A 25,731-nucleotide genomic window follows, 5' to 3' on the forward strand; every position below is an offset into this window, starting at 1 on the left:
TTCTCTGAATAGACCCATAACGTTCAGGGAAAATACCAAGAATAATAAGTCCAAATGTCTGTATAAAATATACCTTCATGACATACTCAAGCTGGAAATCACAGGAACCAATAAAAATGCAGGCAGCCTACTGATAATGAGGTCAGAAATACAAATAAATTTACTTTTAATGAAGACTGGAAGCACAGTAATCAAAGTGTTAAAATTCATTTCATGCATATCTCATTTGCTTCTTAGCTGATATTTACCACGCAATTCTGTGAGAAAGTAGAGGCCTAAGATGCTCCAGATAAATGGCTCAATTAATTGTACAGAGGTAGAGCTCTTTGAGCTCAGCCAGAGCTGTGAGCTCTTTATTAAAAGCACTATTCTGTAGCCCATAACCTTGTTCCTTGACTCCTCTCTGGTTTCCAATTTAAACAAGTCCCCATGCGGCCTGCTCTAAAGGGCTTTGTCTCCCTGTCATTGTTAAGAGAGCTGAGGCATCCTGGAAGTGTGAAATCAGACCTCATGAGTTGAACGGTTCCCCAGGGAACGCCGGACTGCGCAGAAGGTCAAAGTCATGGGCCGGACCGTCTAAAAGTGTCTGATCGCCGGTCTGTGACACAGCAAGGTTGGGGGGGGGGCGGCGCTAGACTGAAGAGGACTGAAATTGAACACATCTTAATTAAAGCCCGCAGACAGCAAAACAAAATGTTTTCTAGGCAGCCTGTCAAATGGGGCTTAAATTTAGCTCTGCTAATGAATCTGAGCTGCTAACTGTTATTTCTTAAGATAATAAGACTCTCACGGAAGCTGATAAAAAAAACTGTAGCATGTCTTTTTCTGCTGTTTTGTTACTTAAATATTTTCCAACAATAAAGACAGTTTTCCTAAAGAAAAACATGGGAAAAGTCTATGCAAATAAAGGGGTAGTAAACATCCCCCTTAATAACTAGTAGGTTTCCAGACTATGGGGCTGGTGAGTCATGGGTCTTTATGCGTAGCCTTGTTTTAGAAAAAGATATGCTCATTTAATGGGACTGTTTCAGTGACAGATTATGTTAATTGTAAAATTCTCTCCCTCTTCCTTTTTTCTCTCCCTCTCCCTCTATTGTTTCCTGAAAGAGATGGTGCATTAATTCGAGAGATCAATTCACCTGGGGTGGAGAAGTTTTCTATTAGTGCGCCTTTTAATACGGTGAAAAGGTAGGGCGTCTTTTGAAAGGCTTTCACAGTTGTCCCATATCACCGTTTCTGAACCTGAGTGGCTGGTATCCCTGGGGAGGCTGTGACCTCTTCCTCGGGAACTCAAAAAAACAACCCAGGGGAAAACACAGGGGAGGGGCTGAAGAGAAGAACCCTTTTCTCTTTCTTCTCTTAGAACTTGAAAGAACCAATAGGCCAGGTCTAAATACTCTGCGAAGAAAGCCTCACTCAATATAGAAGACTTTAAATGTTCTGTTGAAAGCAGAAATTAGGCCCCATCCAAGCAAGAGGATAATTAGAAGCTAGAAAAGACAAATTCCAACATGAACTGTTTCCCACCATCTTTAAAAAAATATATCTTCCCCCCAGTGGTCTTCTCTCCTCACAAACTGTCCAGTTTTAAGGAATACTTGATTTGGCGGTAGAGAGAATTTTTCCCCAGCGAACGCTGGGCCAGGCAGTCTCTAGGTTTTGCTTTGATGGTACAGAGAGACATTCACCTTTTCACTGCTTAGTTGAAAGGTAAGTAAGTTGTACTGCAAAGTATTTTTCACTTAATCAAACTTTTTTTCCTCATGAAGAATTTAGCTGATCATCTTTGCAAACCAGAGTGCCACTTTCTCAGGCTGTGAAAGGCTGCCCACAATTTGACTGAAATTGCAATCCACTCTTGTGGCTTGCTCAATGCATGTGTATGTGTGGGAGTTGTAAATTGAGGCCTTAACCACCAGAGTTAATCTCTTTTTTAAATCTGTATTAACCTTAATGATTTGAAGTGCACTGTCCAACACTGGGCTATTGAGACCGAAGAAAAAACTACCCTCGACTATCAACAGTTTATTAGGGGCTTAACTGAAGTGACCTACTGTAGTAGTGTTCAGCTGAACAAGGCTATAGGCTTTTTGTGGAAAGGGAAAGAATTGAGGGTTTCATTAAAAAGTAATTTGTGCTTTGTACTCACTCATTCAAAGAGAGTCTCAATTGCTCTTTATTCACAGAGTTAATACAGTATCACAATGTTTCTCAATGAATGTGTTGTAACAAAAGAAAAATTTTACATTTTGAAAGGAAAAAATTCTTTGTAACTGCAGTAAGATTGATGGCTACTTAAAAGATTACAGAATCTCTTTTTTCCTGTGCTCACGTTAAATGATGGAATATTGTAATTTAAAATTTTTTGCTTACGCTATGGAAGTTTGACTTTATGTTCTGATCACTAAAAATATTTTAAAAATAGAGCAAAGTTGGTCAAATATAAGTTTGTCTTGTTAGACTTGTCTAGAAAAAAGTGTTCTGAAGCCAACTAAGTATCTTATAGTAATAGCCTCATTTATAGCAGGTCATAAAATACTCTGCTTAGCTCAGAGAGCTATCAGTGATTTAAAATCTCCTCTCTCCATCCACAACATTTCTAAATGGATGCTAATTTGAGGATTTGAAGACAGCACCATTGACTCAATTTCCGTTTTTCAAACTGTTGCTGAATATCTTGTAGAGCCTATGATTATCCACTGAGATGTACAATATATTTTTAAAGTTCTTCTTTGAACAAGTAAAACAGAAAGTCTACAAAGAGCTTATTTGAGCTCCAAATTTAATGGTAAAGACCGGGAAGGATCAGTTTACACATAAATATTTATCCTTTCCAGAGGTGAAGATCATTAAAAAAATAGTAGCATATTCAGACATTTCTCACTTAAACACATGGTCCTCAGTTTCTGCCACCATCACAAATGTCATAAAGACCACAAAAGGTCCAAGAGTGAGCAAGGTCAAAGACTGAATTATCCTCTTGCCCCTGAATAGTTCAACATCTCTCTTGTTCAATTCAGAGCACATTAGATTATAAGGTCAGTGTGGAATGAGGAATCATTAGATTTATATCCCTAAAACTAGAGGGAAAAAAATGGAGAATCTGTTACTTAGTATTCCCCAAATTAAAGTTCATTTTATCAGATCAAAATTATGTCCTCATTGAATCCCTAGGGAAAAGGCTATTGTTATTCACATTAATTTACATAGAACCATTAGGAAGGAAATATATCTATTTTTTACAGCTTTGAAAGAACATGTACTTTAACTTCCATAGTGGCATATAGGCCAAGCAGGTTAACATAGTTTGCATATTCATGAAGTTTTAAGAGCAATGACAGCTTCTTTCTAAGAGAAACAAACTTATATAATTGCATTCAACTTGTGTAATGGGCAGGTAGCTAAGCTTTTGAAGTGAATGGGACTTGAATATTTGTATAAGAAATTATTGTGCCCCCTAAAAATGTTCAGTAATAATTCTTAGCACTTAGGTGCCCCCTGAGATATTGATTATTTTAGGCCTTTCTCCCCATCTTCAGAGGTTTTCAGCTCAACACTGAGGGCTCCCCTCCCCCCCCGAAAATCCCGTAGAAAATTGAAGGTGCCTCCCATGATGGTGAATGTCACATTCTGAATTTACCCGCTTCGGGGAATCAGAGGCTAGGTGTACCCTCTGCATGTGAAAGCAATACTGAGCTCCTATTCCAGTCTTTAAGTTAATGTTCACATTGAACAAAAAAAGAGCAATTACTGGGGTGCCTGGGTGGCGTATTGGTTACACATCAGACTCTTGGTTTCAGCTCAGGTCGTGATCTCAGGATCACAAAATCAAGCCCCGAGTTGGGCTCTGTGCTCAGTGTGGACTCTGCTTGAGTTTCCCTCTCCCTCTACTCCTCTCCCCCCATTCTCTCTCTCCCTCTTTCTCTCTCAAATAAATAAATAAATACATCTTAAAAAAAAAAGAGCAGTTAATCAATCATTCATCATTGACTATTGGTTCTAATACTAAATGCAACATAATAAAAGAAAAAAAATCATTATGTCCAGATTAATTTGAGTATAACCACATCAGAAGTAAGAAAGATGAATAAACTTAATGTTCACTAATTGTTCAGTATAAGGAAGCAAGTCAGCATACATGCAAAAAGATTATAAACTACCCTCTCCCCCACTACTTTCCAATATGCCTATTTTGAAAGAGTATTTGACAGTTGTTACTATCTTCATGGTTACAAATGAGTTGATAATCACCTGTTTAAAGAAACTGTAAACTCTCAACATTTTTATCACACAATAAACAGTCACTTGATACTATGCAAATATTAAAAATTTAAAAATATTACCATTCTGGAGCAGACATCTGCTATTTTAGTTTTAATGCATGTCATCTTTTAATTTGGTTTTGATGCTGTTCTGTTTAGATCTGATGAATTAAAAAAGGGTACCAACTATCAGATAACAGACTTGCAAGCTCTTAGATGGTAGGAAAAGTGCATTTCTCCCTTTCAGATAAGTCCACTACCTTATTAGGATCAACTTGCTGAATATTCACAATGGGAAGCATATTTCTACAAATAATAAGTGGATGCTTTCTTTCAGGAAGAGCAATATTTAAACAAAAATTGGGGCGCCTGGGTGGCACAGCAGTTAAGCGTCTGCCTTCGGCTCAGGGCGTGATCCCAGCGTTATGGGATCAAGCCCCACATCAGGCTCCTCTGCTATGAGCCTGCTTCTTCCTCTCCCATTCCCCCTGCTTGTGTTCCCTCTCTCACTGGCTGTCTCTATCTCTGTCAAATAAATAAATAAAATCTTAAAAAAAAATTTAAACAAAAATTGGCCAAGTCAGTCCTATCTGTTATCTAACTTGAGATAGACAACTTAAGGAATGGTATAAGTATGCCCCAAAACATATGAAATTAAAGAGTAAAGGAATGGTCACATAATTGCAAATTCAAAACAGCGATTTCATGCTGGAAATTGATGAAATAATTATCACTAGTTAATTAACACCTCATAGAAACAGTGATATCCAAATCAGGAAGCTTTAAGAGATAAGACTGATTTCAGTGTTTTTACAGGCCCATTTCCTGGTTAAAAATTTTAGAACAACATAGGTGCTTAGTTTAGATCCAGAATTATCCCTGGGATGTGCTAAGGAATTTTAACAACCAAAAAATTGAACCAGCAACCGAGATGCCAGGAGTACATACCAAGTAATTGAGTAATTTGTATCTAAAATTTTCAGTAAACTATGCAACAGATTTCACATGTATTGGACTTTGTAAGTGTTGATGCTATGATATCATCTGGGGGAAGCTGATATTTCCCGAGAGAAGATATACCATTATTCCAAGATGCCAAAATGATGAAACCCGGAAGAAATATTCCTGCCGCATTGGCCAAACTTTGGAAAAGGCAACAATTCAGAAGTTATTTTACTCTTTATTGTTTGTTTTTAATACATCACCCTTCTTTCAAAAAGCAGAAACAGTATAAAAATTGGGTGGTTGGCAATTCTTGTAAGATCAAACCTGAAACTTTGTATTTATATTATTTACTTTGATGATCTTGTCAGGTGACATGAAGAGTTTAGTCATTAAATGGTATGGACCCTGCATGCTGCTCAAGATGTATGTATCACATACAATAAATACTATGAATATATATTATATTATATAATGTATCTATTAGAAATCACATATATAAATAAATATAGACAATAGAATTGTGTCATTTCTTACCTGTGACATCAGCGACCATCAACCCTTCTGCTCTGATTACTTTCACCTGGAGAAATCCCACATCCTTCAGGTTGTGAAATATCCGCAATGGGCTCTGAAAGACCCCAACGTCAGTGTTAGAAAAGAAAGGTCCTAGAGGGTCCCCAAGAGTGTGTGAGGAAACACTAAGTTTTGTGGTTGATCTCAGGATGCTGCATACATGATTCAAAGGGATATTTGTGTTTCTTCAATACAGATTACCCTTCCACCATCATTAACATGCACCTACATGTAGACACACACACACACACACACACAGACACACACACACACACGTATTGATGTAGATAACTGTTGCTACACCAGACTTTGTAAAAGAATAAAGAATTCTTCCCCATTTCTTCCCCGTAAATAATTATCAGTAGATGGTGAACAATGAATTATAGAATAGGATATGCCTACTTTCTTCCTTCAATCTCCTTTACTGCAGCTCTCCAAGAAATCTGTCATCTATGGGCACGATGGTTTGGAGACTAACGATTGTTAATACTGAGTCTGAGGTGGTTCATCATGTAATGCACGTCAGCCCTTAAGATTAAGAAAGTCAATATTAGGGGCACCTGGGTGGCTCAGGCATTAAGTGTCTGCCTTCGGTTCGGAGCATGATCCCGGTGTTCTGGGATCAAGCCCCACATCAGGCTCCTCTGCTGGGAGCCTGCTTCTTCCTCTCCCACTCCCCCTGCTTGTGTTCCCTCTCTTGCTGGCTGTCTCTATCTCTGTCAAATAAATAAATAAAATCTTGAAAAAAAAGTCAATATTAATATTTCTTTTATTCTTTTCTTCTTGGTGAGTTTTGGAAATTGCATGTGCTAGATGAGGGTTAAATAACTGAAATACTGTTTTCTAATATTTGATTGAAAGATTTACATAGTTCTATGAACCTTTTAGGAAAAAATCATATATAACTTCTAAAATAAGTTCAAATTGATCACTAAAAATAAATTCAAAAGTGATGAATAATTTTTCTTAAGTTTGCAATTTTATTTGCCATTGTAGTGTGTATAGAGGTAGGGAAATTTCAATAGAAGAATCAGATCCAAAGGATAAACCTATTTAATGTTATAAATTAATAGTGGTAGTGCTTTGGGAAGTACAGTACCCAAAGGCATTAAAGAGGGATACCGATGTGCTAATTCAGAACTCTAATTAATGGGCACAAATATTTAAAGATGAAGTATTGATAGAGAACAGTTATATGCATTTGCTTATTTATGCTTCCTAGCATTTTTCCTATGATAAGACTAGCATTTCTACTCAGTAAATCAAAGGTACTTCTGTATTGTAATCCCTAAAATGCTTTAAGACCATGGAGCATAACAAAGTTATTAAACTGTTACTAAAGAACATCCCTGTCCTAGTTTTAAGGATGTGAGAATACTGACAAGCAGAAGCTTACTGAGATATTAACCCGATCAGTCCTGTATGACTAGTCATTGTGTACACTGATGCTATGACCTTGGTATATTGAGAGGAGGAAGTGCAGTTAGATGGGTAATCTCAGCACCTAACTATTAAGAGCGTTGAGCACAGAATTAGCTCTTAATCTTGTATTGTTTTTAAACAGCTGTTTATCACCCCAAAATCTATTGAAACCACAAGATGACAGGGCTCAGGAAAAACGCATCTCTTCCTCTATTTAAATTCCTGTAAATTAAGGGTTTAACAGTGGGAACTTCAGACAGTAGTATTATAGTTCAGAGGTCTGTTGGCATGTTGTCTTTCTGATACAGTAACATCAGGTTTGAGAAGCTCCTCCTTATCTCAGAACTTCCTGAGTGTTATGAACCAGGTAAGTCTCCTATCCTAATGACAGAGAAGAGTTTTATCAAAAGGTTTCTGTCCTTTAATTTTTGGGAGCAATTTTGACCAAGTTTCACTGTGTCTAAAACAAATCTCATCAGTCCTCGGGCTGAGAACTGTTTCATACTAGTAACCTCCCTGCACAGACACATAATATCTGACGTTTTGGCTCCAATGTTCTGCTTCTCATTTGGAGGGGTAATTATTGTTTGAAGGGTTTCTTTCCTCCAGTCAGCTGACACTCAGGAATTTATTGCCAGCTTCAACTGTTTAGGCCAGTGACACATCGCTTATAATAAGAATTCCAAAAAAAAAAAAAAAAAAAAGCAAAAAACTTAAATATATCAGTTTAAAAATATACCTTTCAGGAATGCTTCATCAAGAGGCATTCCTGCCTTGTTATTTATGGTTATTTTAGAAGGCCTCAAAACCTGGATGGCTTCTGAAGCCAGAAATTTCCATAGCAGAGGAATCTATGATTTGCTGTGAATCCTTTCAGGCCTCAATAGATGGGAAAAGATTGAAATGCTCTGGAGAGGAGTCCTCTTTATTTTTTTAATGAAAGGCTGTATAATATATTTTCTCTATGGCTGCAGCAGCTGTCAGGGAGAGCATCTCAGTTCAGCTCTATTACAGGAGAGGCAATACCCCATCCTATGGCATCGAGATGCTCTGAGGGGCCAGGGCTGATTGACAGCTTGTCACCGTGACGTCTTATTCCATCTCTGTTATGGAGAAAATTAATGTCACACCACCAGCCTTATGACTCGCTGTCATCTTAGAACCGCTCACCTTTTATCAATGCTCTAAATAACATTTCAAGCCCATCGTCTCACGGTGGACAATCCGGTCAAGGGACATTAAATCAGATGACTGTGAAATGTCATAATAAAAATGGAATGCTAACAACTTCTTCTCTAAACTAGCTCCTCTGGTTTTTAAACTGTGACAAGGGGGAGCAAGGGTTCAGCATACCCGTCCTGAAAAGGTCATATAATCGCTCTTGGGCTACTACCCATTACTACCCGCCCCCTAGTGACCTTCCCTGCCTTCCTCCCCCCGCCCAAAAAGAAAAAAAAAAAAAAGAAAAATGGAATTAGCCATCTTTTCAGAAAGAAGTGATCAAATAATGGCTCACACAGTAATGTCTGTTTAATTTGCGGGGCTTCGAGGCTTCACAATGAACAACTGAATGACAGAAATGGAGAGCTTTTTCAAGGGGCAATTCATTTACTTTCCTCACTATGGCCAGTGCCAAATCACATTCATAAGTTTTGCCTAAATTTTAAAAAATATGCATGTTCTCCCGGGAAAACATATAAATAATTCCCCAAATAACCTCCTCTATGTGTTTCTCTGAAACAAGTGATGTTTCAGACATGATACAGCATTCACTCATCTCATAGTCTGTGAAATCAAAAGGAAACATGACAAAACCATAAAGTATAGGTCTCTGTCCTTGTATTGCTATGAGCAATTATAACACATGTGCTACGCTGCATACAGTAGCATCGTAGAAACTACGTCTCTACAGGGAGATACAGGCCTATGTTGCAATGCAGGGCTAAAAAAAAAAATTTAAATATGGTTCACTTTTTAATATGTTGAGCAGCATGTAATCAGAGAATTAACCAGGGCATCCACATAATATTTTATATTTTATTCAAATAATAACTAACATTTGAAAGAAGGTGCGGAAACAAATATTCAAATTCTGAATGGAAATGGCCGATTTAAGGAAACCCATCTGGCAAAAAGAAAAAAAAAAAAGAATCAATAATAGTTGGATTAGTCCTAATTACGTAGCCTGCACTATCATCCTAATATATGGGATAGTATCAAATATTAATCCATAAAATACAGTATCATAATACCTAGAATTTTGATATTAATATACCAATTAATTCCTTTAAAATCGTTTCAACTCACAAAGCTCACTCCTGGTAACAGGAGAACATGTTTTTGTGGGTACCAAAATGTGAAATAATTCTCATAATTGCAATTGCATATTAGAAGATACCCAACAATATGCTGGGCTCTTAGGTGGTTTAAAAATATATACTATTTAGCCTTGCTAAGTCACCTCTATTAAACTGTTTGTGATAACACCATTGGTGGATGAGTTGTACAAGCATTAGCAGACAGCTGATTCGGTGGAGATAGCCAGAATAAATTTGCTGAAGCCCACATCCTGCTAATCTGTTTGAAGAATATTGTAGAGCATTAGTACCAGCACTCCATGTTATCTGCACAGCCTGATAAGGTACATCTTTATTAAATTCAGTTATTGGAGGGATGTCAGTCAGCGAATAGGAATATTTTAGAATCTAAAAAAAAAAAAAATTAAGCAGTTCTTTGTTAGTCAGAGCTTGGTTTCATGGCTGAATGTCTAGAGGAGCCTTCTAAACACCTGGCAGCATTGTACAAGACAAGCTTTGTAATTTTAAGTGGAAAAGCTTTTCTTCCCCAGCTTCATGGGTACCAAGGCATTCACTTTTCCGAGACTCCATCGGGAGAGAATGGTGGAGTAAGAGCTCCCCTCTCTGTTGACTCAAGAAAACTACATGGTGGTAAATGCATAGTGTGAGGATGCTGGGAAATAGGTCGATTTGGGTGTGAATATTCTGGTTTGGTGAAATTTGAGAAGGGTGCTTACTATAGTGACTCACTATTCCACCCTATCACTCCTCAAATGATCCAAAGGGAAGGAGGCTTCCTTTTAATTATATTTCACATTCAATTAAAATAAGATAAAGGAATGAAGTGAGGCTTTTCTAAGCAGTTGAAATAAAAATTCTTTCTGTGAATATCCTCTCATTACCAAGCTACTAATTAATGTAGGTGTCATTAATTCCACCTCAAACTTGGAAAGACAAAGAACTCTTAATTGCAATTACAAAGGGTCAATGAATTAATTTTGTGGTAATGTTCTGTATACTTGACTTTCCTTTATGAGAAGTTGCCTTGCATGATAGTTGTGCTGCATGACAAAATCCCTGCGGAGAGGCTCAGAATCTAGAGCTCGCTTTGGAAGAGGCTCTAGAGAAGAGCAGGTGGGCAGACCTCAGGGGAACGGCGTTTGCATTTGCCCAGCTCTCTGTTTTTGCTGACTCAACTGTCACACAGCCCTTCAGATGTACTTCTGTCACTCCAAGTAAATCATTTACCACCTCAGCTCGTCACACATGACCCTGAATTAGGAGGGTTACATACGTACATATCTCCTTAAGATTTCCTCCCGTTCTTTCTGGTCCTCCAGGGAGTTGACCGAGAGGTCAGAGATGCTGACTGTGGCCGAAGCTGTCAGGGTGACCAGTAGTACCAGGTGTCCCTCACCCTCTTCCAGCTGCAACTCCAATTTGTGTGTCTGTTCCCTACTGAGGGCCGACAGGTCCACCTGGCACCTGGAAACAAATGTTTTGAATTAGTAAATGGCTTTCCTTTCCCTTTCCCTTTTTTCTTTTCTTCTCTTTCCCTCCTTCCTTCCTTTTTTTTTTTTTTTTTTTTTTTTTTTTCCATCAAACAGTGAAAGTGCAGGCTGCTCAGAGCTATGTGAAAGATAAATCAATAGAAATACTGTTTGAGCCACTGGAAGAATACATCTTTCATTCAGCACACTTTCTTCACAAAATTTAGACCATGATTATTTTTAGTGTCCAATTTCTTATTTCTGTAAGATACAAAAAACATGTTTATCTGATTCTATTACTACCCATTGTCACCGTATTCATTAAGTCAGAAGGGACTTTCAATCCTGGATGGCCTAGCGTAGTGGGGCTTTGCCGACAGAAAGATTACCATGAGCTGTCTGGAGAGGCAAACCACTGAGAATCTGAACTCTTGTGTAGGTTTTTAAACAACGGGGTTCTTCTTTCCTTCATAAATGTTATTAAGCAATGAATAGAATATGTACTTTGATGATGCCATAAGTTTTACATTTTTAAAACCATGACAGTTTATTCATAGAACACCACACATAAATCCAAATAAAAACAAATCTTCCCAAAATGTTACAGTTCAAGGGTTATGTACTAGCGTTTTTCTAAAAGACGTTTCATAACATGGCAGCCCATGCTTGATAAGCTCTTCTCTCAGAGCTAAACACCTTGCAAACTCTTTTCATAAAAATGTCCATTGGTTTGGAAGAGAAAGATACTAAGGTGATCACAAAACCAATAAACTGAGAGAAAGGAGGTAGGTATGAACAAAAGGCATTTAAAACAGGAAATAGTCAACTGTAAGCATACATGTGGTAACATATTATAAACATGGGAGTCAGCTACCAGGGACTGATTAAATTTTTGTTCATTCTAATTCTTTACTCCATTTATTGTCTATTGCTTTACTTTTAAATTAAATTTCTATGACTAGGGCCTCAAAGCTTATAGTTGGGTTCAAGCATCTCTTTCGTGTGAATAAATTTAGAAATTAAACCAAAGTCTGCCATTTTCCTTTTATCTGTGCCTATTAAAAATGACAAGCGAGATAGCTGGGACTGAAACAATTGAGAGGAAGAGGAGTACAGATGCAAGAAATGAAAAGAAAAAGCAACACCCTGGTCAGAGACAGAAAGTTCGTGGGTGTCAATGTTAATTGTTGAAAGAAAGCAGGAAATCAGAGTCTGTACCAAGTCTGGAAAACATCTTCCTAAAGTGAGAACGTATATCAAATACCCTCATTGTTTCTGCGAATACAACATGCATTTCAAAATACTTTCACACTGTCTCCTTAAACTCTGAAGGCTGAAGAAACATACCAAATCCTTGTCTAATTGGAATTAAGTTCTTGTCAATAACACTTGGACCAAATTGAGGAGGAAGGTGCAATGGTGAACACCAACCAATCAAATGCATTCTCTAATAAAAAGGAAAAATGTCAATATGGTTTTCTACGGCTCTTTCCAGTAACTGGCAGAGTGTCTCGCCTGGAGTTTGTGGAATGTAAATGAATCTTTGGATTAGATTGGGAGTATGATACTAGAGAATCCAACATGGGTTACAATTCACTCAGTACTTTTGGTTGGATAAAGCTGGGAACAAGAAAGGTCCTTCACTCATTTGGATCCTGCATTTCCCAATCCTGTCCTTGCCTTACTCTTTGGTATGACACTGCGCCACTCCTAAAATACACTGAAGCCTTCTGGGAGGTTTCCTTCTATGGCCATTACCATTTTACACAGGTCCTCCGGATGCTGGCCTACTCTTCATTTCTGTTAGAGTCATTGTGTTTGATGCGCTAGAGTTGGGGGAAGTGCCCTAAAGATGATTTAGTCCACGAGTTGCAAACTGGCAACTTTCAGATCACATCTGGTCCACGGATGTGTTGGTTTTGCTTGTAGTGCTAAAAAAAGTTTTGAATTAAAAACATTTTAAGACAGAGTAAATGTCCTCTGACTTAATTTCTGTCCCTAATAGTGTCTATTATTTACATTATTTCACTTAATTCTGTATCTGGTTCAAACAGGCATAGGTATATGAGGCCCTCACAATCTCCTTAATTTAGCAATAAGAAAACTAAAGTCCAGAGAAGCGACATGACTTAATGAAGATATACGATTAGTTGTTAGCAGAGCTAGGACCTGAACTTGGAACAATGGACTCCAAGCTCTAGGCTTTTTCCTGGGCTAGTCTTCACTAGGTAACTGTGCACACCAGAACAAGGTGGATCTACTTGCAGTGGTTCTTAAACTGGATGAAATCTGCACTTGTTTCTAACAGCAAAAATTACCTCAGTTTTCAAGTATGGAACTATGTTATTTTTCTACTTTTAAAATATATATAAGCTATGGAAGAAGACTGTAAGTTATTGCTCTTATAGGAAGATAAAATCAGAAAAATATACAAATCAAATTTTTAAAACTATGAAACTAATAAAATTTGACATTGTAAATTTATAGGGAAGATTATGCTGCAACTAAAGTTTTAAAACGGGTATTTGAGTAGAGATAGTTTCAGATCCTGTCCTATATTTAGTGTTTCAGAATATTGACTTTAATAACTCCAATATAGAAAATGCCTACTTATATAAACATATTAGAAGAGAGTATTAATGACTCCAAGGTTCTTTTTGCTAGTTTGGGTTAGTCAGCTCTCTTATTCATTTAAAAACTCTGCTCAGGAGTAATCCTTAGATGCTATTTTAAATGAAATGTCACCTGATAATTGAACAAAATTGTCTTGTTAACTTGAGAAAAAAGTTAGCATTATAGCATCACTGATACTACATTAAATGAGCATTAAATCAAATTATTGCTGGAATTTGGTAGAAAAAAGGCCTTTGCTACTCCTTTGTTGCTGTTGAATAAATATGTGCAAATAAGCAACTCCTGCAAAAGTCTATTGCAAAGTGAATCCAGGACTTATTCCCATAGGTCAGCGCCATGGCTTGAATGTTTATCTCCGAAATTCATATGTTGAAACCTACTGTTGAGTGTGATGGTATTAGGAGGTGGGGCCTTTGGGAGGTGATTAGGTCCTGAGGGTGGAGCCTTCATGAATGAGATTAGTGCCCTCATAAAAGAGGCCCCAGAGGATCCCTCACCCCTTCGGCCATTGGAGGACACAGAGAAAACACAGTAGTCTGTGAACCAGGAAACCAGACACAGAATCTGCTGGTGTTTTGATCTTGGACATGCCAGCCTCTAGAGCTGTGAGAAATACATTGCTGTTGTTTACAACCAGCCAGTCTGCGGTGATCTGGTATAGCCGCCCAACAGGCTGATTCACCTGTATTTAGTTCACCTGTACTGTCATGCCCTAAAGAAAGAAAGGGTGCACTACAGTTTGGATATAAAAGTCCTCGGTGGTAATCTGGATGGTCAGGATAGACATAAATTAATAGATTCAAATTGTTATCAAAATGAAATGCAAAATTTAAAAAGTACTGAAGCAAATTCATGAAGTACATACACAGCTATGTATACAGGGAAAAGAGCTCAGGATCGGGAGTCAGAATCCCTTGCTTTCAGCCCTCCATCTGCCACTAATTAGTTGCATGACCTTTTCCAAGACAACTTACCCTCCTGAATTCCAGTTTTCTCATCTGTGATATGAGGTAATTGAACTAGATGAACTTAAAATTCCTGAAAACGCCAAATTACACTTTGCTACAACTCTACCCATGTTTACCTTGTTTACGTCTTCCCTTTGCAATTCCGCAAACCAAACAACTAAGAGAACAAATTCATCTTATAGGCAATGAAATATCATTCCTCAAATGTATCACCCCCCCCCAAAAGTCGTAATCTGATGCTAGAAGGCAGATAATCCAATCTATTTGAAATTGTCTTCCAAGGAACACTAAGGGGTACCTCAAAATTCACCATGGAGGGGAGAAGGGTGAAAAATAGTGTGTGGATCCTTCTCTCTGGTTCAAAGGACAACTCCTCGAACGTCCGTTTCATATCGATGTTCCACTTGTAGGTTTGGTAGATACATCTTTCATCCTCTTAGATTCGCCTGGAGCCACGGCCTCCTGGGTCCTCTGCTGCCTGCTTTGCTACAGCTGTGACTTTGGCTGTGCCTTCCCAAGGGACTGCCTTTCATCCCAGCACCATGACCAATTAACTGTGCTTGGGTCTTCATGTGGCTTTTGCCTAGGACTGGCTCAAAATTCACTTGCCAAAATAAGCCGGGTGCTCCACTTGGCTGCCACCGTGCATATAGGCCCAATGGCCACAAGCCCCAAGTTTCTGGCTTCTAAGACTGTTTCTACGCTTGACTAAAAAGCCACACTGTGGGTTGTGGGATCTGGCTCCCTGATCACTGGTCAAAGAAACTAGATGAAACAATGCAGAAGTGTCTTCTCGAGGGGTGAATTGAGATTGATGGAATAGGAGATAGGAAGGTACCTCCTCATACCTCCTTCCCTCTCATAGAGTGCTTCAAAGTGTGATTCTCCATACAGCCTGTCCACAAGTGGCCAAGAGGGTGCACAGCAACCAGCTACATCTCTGAAACACAGGGGCCCTCCCAGGAAAATACTGCCTTGTGTTACCTCCTAGTCTTTCCTGTTTTACCTTCTTTCTTTCTCCCCTTCAGTGCTTGGGATTGTACCTCCCAATGAAGTAACAGCACTTAATCATTGCTTCAAGCTCTGCTCTTAGGGAATCTGGTGACGGCAAAAACCATTGATACAATTCAGTCCCCTCAATAACAGATATCTACAACACAAACCTGTCCGTGCTCCTCCCCTCAGTTCCCACCACCCATGAAATCCCCTTGGCGAGGCAGTGGTGCCCTTCCTGACCTACCATCAGCTCGTGTGTCCCCTACAGACTCACACTGACTGCTGAAGTCATTCCAGACAGCTTGTGATTCTCCCACCACCCATGCGAGGGCTTAAACCTGTTTCTTTGTGTTTGGACAAGGCAACCCCTTTGCCTGAGATGATGTGTCTCTCTATCTTTGCTTGCCAAATTTTTACCAATTCTCGATGAAATAACCTGCAGTTGTCTTTCTCTGCCGGTATCCTGAGACATCTCAGTGGCAGGGGCCTAGCACAGCACCTGGAATATAGTTGGTGCTCTAAAGTACTGAAGTTCTTATAGACAATATAGAAATCAAGAGAGACCAAAAATTTACCCATGCTGACAGTGGCAGAGCCAGGACTAACATGCAATGTGCTCATTCTACCACCTTATATTGTCTTCCTAGAAAGAAAGGGATATGATTTCTTTCAACACTTCTTTCACTCACTCATTAACTCATTTATGCATTAGTTATTTTTTAAGTGCCTTATGTGGCAGGCTCCGTTAGATTCTGTAGACTCAGTCATTGCTAAGCCTTCTGGTTCCTCATTTCCTTTTCCCCAGAACTACCAGAGACTTAGCATGTTGTTCTGAACAAAGTTCAAATGGCTTCAGAGTCCATGGCCAGGGGTTCAGCACACGAAGTTTTAATAAAGCTTATTCATTAGCATTCTGATATTATGCAAGCCACTTAGAGTTTTGTACATCAGCTTTTCTCATTCATCAAATGGAATTTTTTTTTAAAAAAATGCCTTCTTTTGGGGTGCCTGGGTGGCTCAGTCAGTTCAGCATCTGCTCTTGCTTTCGGGTCAAGGTTGTGAGATCCAGTCCCACGTCAGGCTCTGCGCTCAGCTCAGAGTCTGCTTGAGATTCTCTTTCCTTCTCCCTCCCCCACTTCCCCTCACCCTGCTTTCTCTCTCAAAAATAAATAAATAAGTAAATAAAATTTTTTAAAAAATGCCTTCTTTGCATAGAGTTGTAAGAACACAGGCATAATAGGTGAGAAAGTACTTTAAAAAGTTGAAAGTACTATCTAAATATAGCGTGTGATTTTATTAGCACATATGACTTGGTTCAATACTGGAAAATTTAAAAACTCACTATCCCTGCTGAACCCAACTCATCAATCAATCAATGATTCAATCAGAGAAAGACAATTATCCTATGGTTTCACTCATATGTGGAATATAAGAAACAGCACAGAGGATCACAGTGGAAGGGAGGGAAAACTGAATGGGAAGTCATCAGAGAGGGAGAAAAACCATGAGAGACTCTTATCTATAGGAAACAAACTGAGCGTTGCTATAGGGAAGGAGGGAGGGAGAATGGGGGTATTTGGGTGATGGGCTTTAAGGAGGGCACATGATGGGATGAGCACTGGGTGTTACACTCAACTGATGAATTATTGAACACTACGTCTGAAACTAATGATGTACTATAAGTTGGCTAATTGAATTTAAATAAAAAATCAATCAATAGAGAATCAAAACAGATTCAAAACTGAAGATTTCAGAGCTACTTTCTCTCATTCCACAAATGGGGAAATTGAGACTCCGAGAAATTAAATGATGGCAAGAACTGGAACATTCCTGACTTCCATACAAAAGCCTCAAGTTTTTTGTGCTTTCTAAAAACTGTATGCATTTATTTAGCCACTTGAAAGAAATAGGTCACATTTATTTGGTGACATTTCTCTCTAAGAGTTAAAGCGTAAAATTTCAGTGTTCTTACCATCTTTTTCCGCCTTTACCTTTCTGTCTGCTATTTCTAAACCAGTGACCAATGATATGCTCCCAGATGAAGCAGTCTTGTGCTCAGCACCCTGGATATATACACATACATACATGTGAGTACCCTGGGGTGCAGGAAGTAAATGTTAGGGCTATTTGGATTTCTTTTTTGTAATTTAAAAATAGGACAGGAATCAAGCTTTGTAAGTATTTGATATGTGCATTAACACAGGTAGGTGGTCCACGCACCAGATATATCACTTCTGGCCTGCAAGTATTTTGGAAAAGAGTAGGAGTTGTGTAACATAGAGGGGCTGGCAGTGGCCCCCTTACTTGCTGACTTGCTTTCACTGAACTGCAGTTCATAGATGCCTTGTTAAGTGGATTTACGGATTATATAATCGAGTTTTAACTGAACTAATCCTCACAAAATGGACAATTGGCTTTAAAAGATCCCAGTAAAGAAACTGTGGGTGGAAGATAATGCTAATTGAACAAGCACAAGTGAGCAGAATGATAAACAAGAAGGTGCCGAACCACGAACCACTTCTCCCAGCTGAGCCCCATGTCAGCCACCTTCTGATTGACGAACCAATGGTGGTATAACCCGATCTCGCAAGAACTCAGCCAAAACAATTCCAAAGTATCAAAGTATAATATTTGCAATAGAAATTTACACCTATGTTAACAATAAACTTCTGAGTGTGTACTGTGCCTTCCAAGTGTTAGCTAATGATATTATGAAGCCATCATGATTAGCAAGACATTTGAAAACAAAGCCTTCGGAACAGGCAGACAAACCTCTACAGGATTTCTTGGGCAGGGGGTAATTTTAAAAAACATATATTTTACATAATTTTGACCTAATCTAACAATAAAATTAGAGCTGTTGAGATTTTGTAATATATGAGAACTTTTTTCCATTCATAAAACTAATACGTAATATATCATAAACTTTCATATTGTAAATCAATATAATATGTGATTCTTTAGAATCTCTGCATTTTAAAGATTTCAATACATAACCACTAAAGAGTTTTCAAGTTTCATAATTACGCAGTTTTTACACCATCTCTGACATTACAAAACGCTAATACTAATCTTGCCTTTCTGTTGTCGGAAGTTGTCACTGTTTGACTATCTTTGGGGAGATTGCTTTATCAGAGCATACTTCCACAAACTTGTGAAATTCTTCATTCACTGTCTTGAAGGTAAACTATTTAATATGCACACGGTAGTACATGAAAACTGGCTTTGGAAGCTTTGCCCACTGTATAAGAAACACTGCATTGAGTAGAAACTTTTGCAAGAAAACTCCAGAAGAAAAGAATAGTAACCCATGAAAGAAAATAGATTGAAATCTTAATATATTTGGCTCAGGTTGATTTTATGAAAAACCACGACAAGAATCAATGACACATTCCATTCCCTTCTTAAATATTGTCGATCTCCCTAATGAAATATTTCACTCAATCCTTAGGAAGAAAAATGGTGAAATGTAATGATTTCATGAAAAAACTCTCTTCAGTTTAGAATTTTCTGACTAGCTGTCTTTGTGCTTTCAAATGACTAATGCAGGAGGATTGTTTCCATTCTATATGGGAAGTAAAAGAGTCATTGGCGAATTAGTATCACAAATAGGAAACGTTGCAAGTTAGAATCCACAGAGGGTCAAATGCAATGACCTTCAACCTGCAGAGAACATTAATGTGGCTACCATCCAAAGTCAAAGGCTGTTTTCCCCACTTGCCACACTGTACTTACACATCCCACATTCTCCTTCCTTCTGAGTTAAATACAGAGTTACACGTTTATTTTTTATGGTTGTAGAATTTGGAAGCATTTGTTCTTTCTCCAGAACTTGCCCATTTGGAATAAGTTTTTCTTATCAAACATCATTAATAAAAATTTTGTTGAACTAGAGCTCTCCAATGAAGCTTACATCTGTAGCACTTTGCTGTCATGGACAGTTCCAATGCCTAAGCCCTCATCACAATGCAACAAATAAACTCAGTAGCAATTCACCAACCTAAAATATATGTACCCCAAATCAATGCCACTTTAAAGATAAACAAACATTTTGCACACTAATAAATAACGTTATAAATCTTGCTATATTGGATTGCAAATAACTCCAACTGAATAAGATTGCTTGACACGGGATTTACTTATTCTGCACATTCATAAAAACAACTTGTTCTCTGACAGCACTCATTCTTGGCAATTTACCGCAGCTGTCGGCAGCCAATTTGTTCAGATTACTGCTCTGCATAAAAGTGTAACAATCATGAGGATTTATTAGCTGATTATCGTAAAGGTGGCAGTCCGTCTTGCCTGCCAAAATGCAGGTGATCAGAAAGTTAAATAATTACATGCAGATTAACATTATTTCACCTTCACTTGATCGTTGTAGTTCAGCGACACGTAAAATTTGTTGTTCAAACTTGGGCTATTATATATACCACTTAAGTTGGTTTACTGACTACTTGGCATTTTATTGAGCACTTAATGGCGTTAGACCATTTTGAATACAAGACCGAAGTGAAAAGAGTGTGGACTTTAGAGTCAGGAGTTCTGGATTTGAATCTCAGGTCAATCACCCCAGATTCATACTAGCTGAGCAACTGCTAAATCTCCTTCCACCTCACTTTTTGCATCTGCGAAACTGGCATAATATGAACCACTCCAGTTATCCCCTAATATTGAGCTAATGTAATAGTGCCCTATTCATTGTAGGACATCGATATTATTGTTTCTTTCTACTCATGGTAAATTTATTTTTTGTGTGTAAAATTTACTAACCAGATGGCATTAACTCCCTGGATATTAGAATGATGAAGAAGTTATAAGTATCTTGGTAAATGTATAGGCTACTTAAAAAAAAAAAAGCAACAATTTAGTATTTTTCAAGTGTAAGTGTTATTCAAACACTTTCACACTCTAACTCAGTAATTCTCCCATTTTGAGTTATGTACAAATACACTGAAATTTCGTACCTTCCACTAAGTCATGTTGTTCTAATTGCCTTTGCATTAACACCTATAGTCAAGTTATTTATTTACGGTTGACCCTTGAACAACATGGGGGGTAGGGGCACCAACCCCCTGCACAATTGAACTTCTGTGTATGACTTTTGACTCCCCCCAAATTTAACTACTATTGGCCTACTGTTGACCAGAAGATGTACTGATAACATGAACAGACGATCAACACATATATTTTGTACGTTATATGTATTATATGCTATATTCTTACAATAAAGAAGGCCAGAAAAAGGAAAATGTCATTAAGGAAATCAAAAGGAAGAGAAAATACACTTACAGTACTGTATTTATTGGAAAAATTCTGTGTATAAGTGGACATGTGTAGTTCAAGCTCATGTTGATCAAGGGTCAAATGTACTTAGAGAAAGAAGAGCCATAATTTCCGGTATTAAATCAAATTTCAGGGATTTCAATAAAAATCTGGCAAATAATTTATAAAACACCTCTTGTAAGCCATATACTTTTCTAAGCATTGGGGATGCAACAGTGAACAAAAACAGAACGCTCAAAAATCTCTGCCCTCGTGGAGATTACATTCTAGTGGTGGGAAATAAATGATAAAATAAGTAAGTGAAATATATATATGTCAAATGGTGCTTAAGTCTATGGAGAAAAACAAAGCAGGATAGGGGAAAGGGAATGTCAAGGAAAGGGGGTTTGGGTTTAAAATAGGATTGGTATGGATGCCTCCCTGATGTGACAGTTGTGCACAGACCTAAAGAAAGTGAAGAACAAGCCGGTTGGATACCTAAGAAAGAGTGTCACAGATGGAGGGGAAGGTTGTGCGGTGGGAGGGTGTCTGGTGTGCTTGAGGAAAAGCAAAGAGGCTGGAACAGAGCGAAGGGAGGGAGGGGCAGAACAGCAGAAGTTCAGGGCACAGCGATAAGAGGGCTAGATCATGTGAAGCACTATAGGCCACCATAAGGAGTTACTCATGTTTTGCCCAGATTAAGATGGGAAACAATTGAAGAGTTTTGAGCAGAGGAGTTAAATTATTTTATTTGTGTTATGTGAAAGGAAGAACAGGAGATTATGCCTATTGTCCACATAAGAGCTGATGATGGTTTCAACACCAAGAGTGGATTCTGAGTATATTTTGAAGGAAAAGTTGGTAGGTTGCTGATGGATTTGATAAGAGTGAGAGAAAGAAAGGAAACAAATAAGACTCCATGGTTTTTGGCATTAACAGCAAACAAGGGAGAATTTGAAAGGAAGAGCAGACTTGGGGATATTGGGTGTCAGAAATTTGACTCTGGACCTGCTAAGCTGGAGAAGTCCATTAGACATCCTAGTGGAGAGATCTAGCAGACAGATGGTGTGGAATCTGGAGTTCAAGGAAGGGTTATGAAGTGGAGCTGTTTGTCATTCTCCATCTCAGACAGTATGGAAAGTACAGGAGTGGATGGAGACAGTATGGAAGCAGGTATAGACAGAGAAGATGCCCAAGGAGTGGGCTCTGAGGCTTTCCAGAGCTAAAACAGGAGGGAGATGAGGAAAATTCTGTGAGTGAGACCAAGAAGGAATATGTGATGAGGTAAGAGGAAAACAAAGAGTCTGGTGTTCTAGAAGCCAAGTGACAGATGTGTGTTAGGGTAAGGAAGCAATCAGCCAAGTCCAGTACTGCTGCTGAGTCAAGTAAGATGAAGGTTGAAAATTGGCTGTTGGATTTAACAACTTGGTGGTCACAGGTGACCTTGACAAGAACAGTTTTGGCGGATTGACTGCATGGGTTCAAATGGGAATGACAGTGGGTAATGTTCAGTGTTAAATATTTTTCACTGTATCAACACTCCAAATTTGCAAGTGGCCCTTTCATTCATAGCCAGCCTTGTCTTTATAATGACAAAAAAAACCCCTTTTATTGAGCATACATTTACAAAACATATTTTCAAAAATCATTCTTTTGACCAAAACTAGAAAATAAAGTAGGACAATAACAAAATTCTAACACAATAAACCAGTCTATGTAGATAATCCAATCCATACAAACATTTTCAAGTTTAGGACTGAATTTAGACAGTACCCTTAAAAAAAGTTATTAGCCATTGAAGGGACAGTGTTATCCTTCATGGCCAACTTTAAATTTACTTACCAACCACCAGCCAACTCCCAGAATAATTTTTACTTCTTAAGTTAATACAGACATATCTTAATTATTCTCCTCACGAAAAAGAAATAATTGTGTGATGTGATAGAGGTACTAACTAGAGCTACAAGGACAATCATGTTACAATGTCTAAGTGTATCAAATAAACTATCATACACCTTAAATTTACATTGTTACATGTAAAAATATTTCTAAATAAATAAGTAAATAAAAAATAAAAAGTTAATAGGACACAAAATGTTGCAATGATAGCTTGCAAAACAAGGCAGAAGACCAGGATGAATTTTACTCTTGTTACTTTACTCCTAGAACTCTCACTTATAAGTCAATTCTCATCTAAACTACCCGAGGAACCGAGGAATTCTATTACAATCTGCATTATTTCCACCACTACCACACAATCTTCATATAAACACAGCGACTTTACCCTGCCTACCACTTAGATATAATAATATCTTTCTTTTCAGTGGCAGAATGTGTTTAAAGTATAATTTAACATATTATGCTAACTGAAATAAGTCAATCAGAGATAGACAATTATATGATCTCACGCGTATGTGGAATTTAAAAAACAACAGAGGATCACAGAGGAAGGGAAGGAAAAATAAAACAAGATTAAATGAGAGTGTGAGACAAACCATAATCATAGGAAACAAACTGAGGGTTGCTGGAGCGGAGGGGGGTGGGGGAATGGGGTAACTGGGTGATGGACATTAAGGAAGGCACGTGATGTAATGAGCACTGGGTGTTATATAAGACTGATGAATCTACCTCTGAAACTAATAATACACTATATGTTAATTAATTGAATTTAAATAGAAAAATAAAGTACCACTTAATAAACATAAACTTAGGAACTTAAGAGTTTCTGGTGCTATCTGGACACTGAATAGATTTTAAACGGTGATTTACCACAGTCATTTCCTTTTTCTGCAATGGGCATAATTGGTTAAATTAGCAGAGTGAGTGTACAAAAAAGTTTTACTGAACATTTGTGATTACCTCGAAATTTGACAATAACTCCCTTTATTGTGTAAAGGGGTTTTAACTGATACTCAGAAGCTGTCCTAGGAGTCATCTTGTGGACACCTGTACTCTGGGGTACCCTAAAATTTTTTGGCTCGAATTGCTTTTATACGCTATTATGTTTGGCATATGACCAAACATGGATTTTTTTTTTAAAGTGAGGCTGATGCCAGGTAGGTTTTTATTATATTTAGAAAAAAACGTAACTTGAAATAAAAGTAAGTCATTCAAAATGAATGAGAAGTAAAAAAAAAAAAAAAACAACAACAACACCTAATAACTCTTTAGTGGTAGCATTTGAACTCACCACCCAAGCCAGTTTTAATATAACCAAGATACTGGAAAGCAGAGCATAAAGTTGTGCCCATCAAGGCAATGCAGGTGATGGAGCCCAGGGCTCCTTGATTCTTCTTGCTGGGTTCTCCTGTGTAATAATCATGAATATTAACAACTCATTTAACAATCCAGGCAAAGCCCAAGTGAGAAACTATACATATGCGGTAACACTTCCCAGAGCTAGAAAAAATAAAAAGGGAGAATACACATCCAAATAGATTACTGGTTTGTTATAAATGGAGATAATTCAGGAACAGCCAGATGGAAGAGATACCTAGGCAAGGTATGGGGATAGGGCCCAGAGCTTCCATGGCCCCTCAGGCACGCCACTCGCCTAGCCCCTCCACGTGCTCGCCAACCACAAAGCTCCAAAAATGATTTTCTTCTCTCCTAAATTTCAGAAGACCTCCTTAGCTCCCAGTTGTCTAGAACAATCCCTGTTCTCTTCAGATCAGCCAATTGTCACTGCTCTCTCAAAATTTGCCGAATTATGGACAAACCCATAGAAACAAGGTGAGACGAGAGAAACAAGTTCACCTCTCTGCCAACCATTTCTGTAATATAATTAGCCATGGCCTTGAAGAACCCATAATATTATCAGGTGGGGAAAAGGGAAAGGTCAGTACCAGATGGGCTGAGAAATTGCCATAATTTCTAAATTTGGAAATTATTTTCAAAGAAAAAATACATAAAAAGATATCTGTTATTATGGGGAAAAATAGAAAAAGGGATAAGAGTTATTTCATGTGATATGGACTCAGAAGTACAGGAAGGCAGTACATGGTAGCAATTATTTCCTTATCTTACTAAAATAAGAAAGTATGAATATACAGTAATGAGACTGAGGTAGCAAGTTACACATGACAGTCGTTCTGATTACCTTACGGTAACCAAGTATGGCTAATGTTGCTCTAAATTATGAAAATGAATTAGTTATTTAAGAAGAACTAGATAGCACGCACTTGAATGAGCTCATAGCATGTTGAGGGAGACAGAAACATAGACATATAAGCAACCATAATGATATATAGTCAGTGTATTAACAGATGTATACTTAAGCTACTTACGCTAATGATATATCCCAAAGAGAACAAGGTAGAACTTAAAGAAAACTCTGAAAATAATGTTTTACAAAAAGGAAAAAATATGCAACGAAGGCCTGTCCTTTTAAAAGGATTGAAAGGTAACACAGTATTAGGTTACAATAGTTTTTTCCATTTTGTTTTATAAGTAAAACATTACGGGTTAAATAAAGCTAATCTTTAACCTCTCACTTTATAATCCTATAAAGAAAACTGTTGTTTAAAAAATATATTTCAGAACAACAACAACAACAACAACAAAAAACAAAGAAGTAAACACGTTGGGTTGGATTCTTGCTTTTCTAAAACAAAACGCCCTTTATTCTTATTTGTATGTATTCATTTCTTCAGCTGCACGTGTAGAGACTTGGAATTCATGAGAACTGCAATGGAGAAAGAATATTCTAAGCTAACGAACTCTTCTGTACGCTATGCTTTATTTTAGTATTGGCGGGTTTTGATGTGTTTCACCACAAAGGCACATACGTATCAAAAAGTAAAAACAGGTTTTAAAGCAAGAAAACAATTCATAGGATTCAAGCAGTCATTCGAAATAACCTTGTCTTTGTGGAGAGATG

At 37.9% G+C, this 25,731-nt stretch overlaps 1 protein-coding gene across 16 annotated transcripts in view; it reads right to left on the bottom strand.

Annotated features, from left to right (window-relative positions):
• Positions 1–25,731, bottom strand: part of MCTP1 (multiple C2 and transmembrane domain containing 1) — a 508,366-nt gene that overhangs the window by 170,791 nt on the left and 311,844 nt on the right. For all 16 annotated transcript variants that reach the window (XR_004624150.1, XR_004624149.1, XM_034656519.1 and 13 more), the window contains 2 exons: positions 10,798–10,984; positions 5,742–5,835 (listed from right to left, as the gene is read on the bottom strand). Coding sequence is in view for 14 of the 16 variants with exons in the window: in XM_034656519.1 (XP_034512410.1) it covers positions 5,742–5,835; positions 10,798–10,984 (281 nt within the window). In the remaining 2 variants the exon portion in view is untranslated. The remainder of the gene's footprint in view (positions 1–5,741; positions 5,836–10,797; positions 10,985–25,731) is intronic.

This window comes from Ailuropoda melanoleuca, chromosome 3 (assembly GCF_002007445.2).
Source record: "Ailuropoda melanoleuca isolate Jingjing chromosome 3, ASM200744v2, whole genome shotgun sequence".
In the NCBI taxonomy this organism is placed as follows: domain Eukaryota; kingdom Metazoa; phylum Chordata; class Mammalia; order Carnivora; family Ursidae; genus Ailuropoda; species Ailuropoda melanoleuca.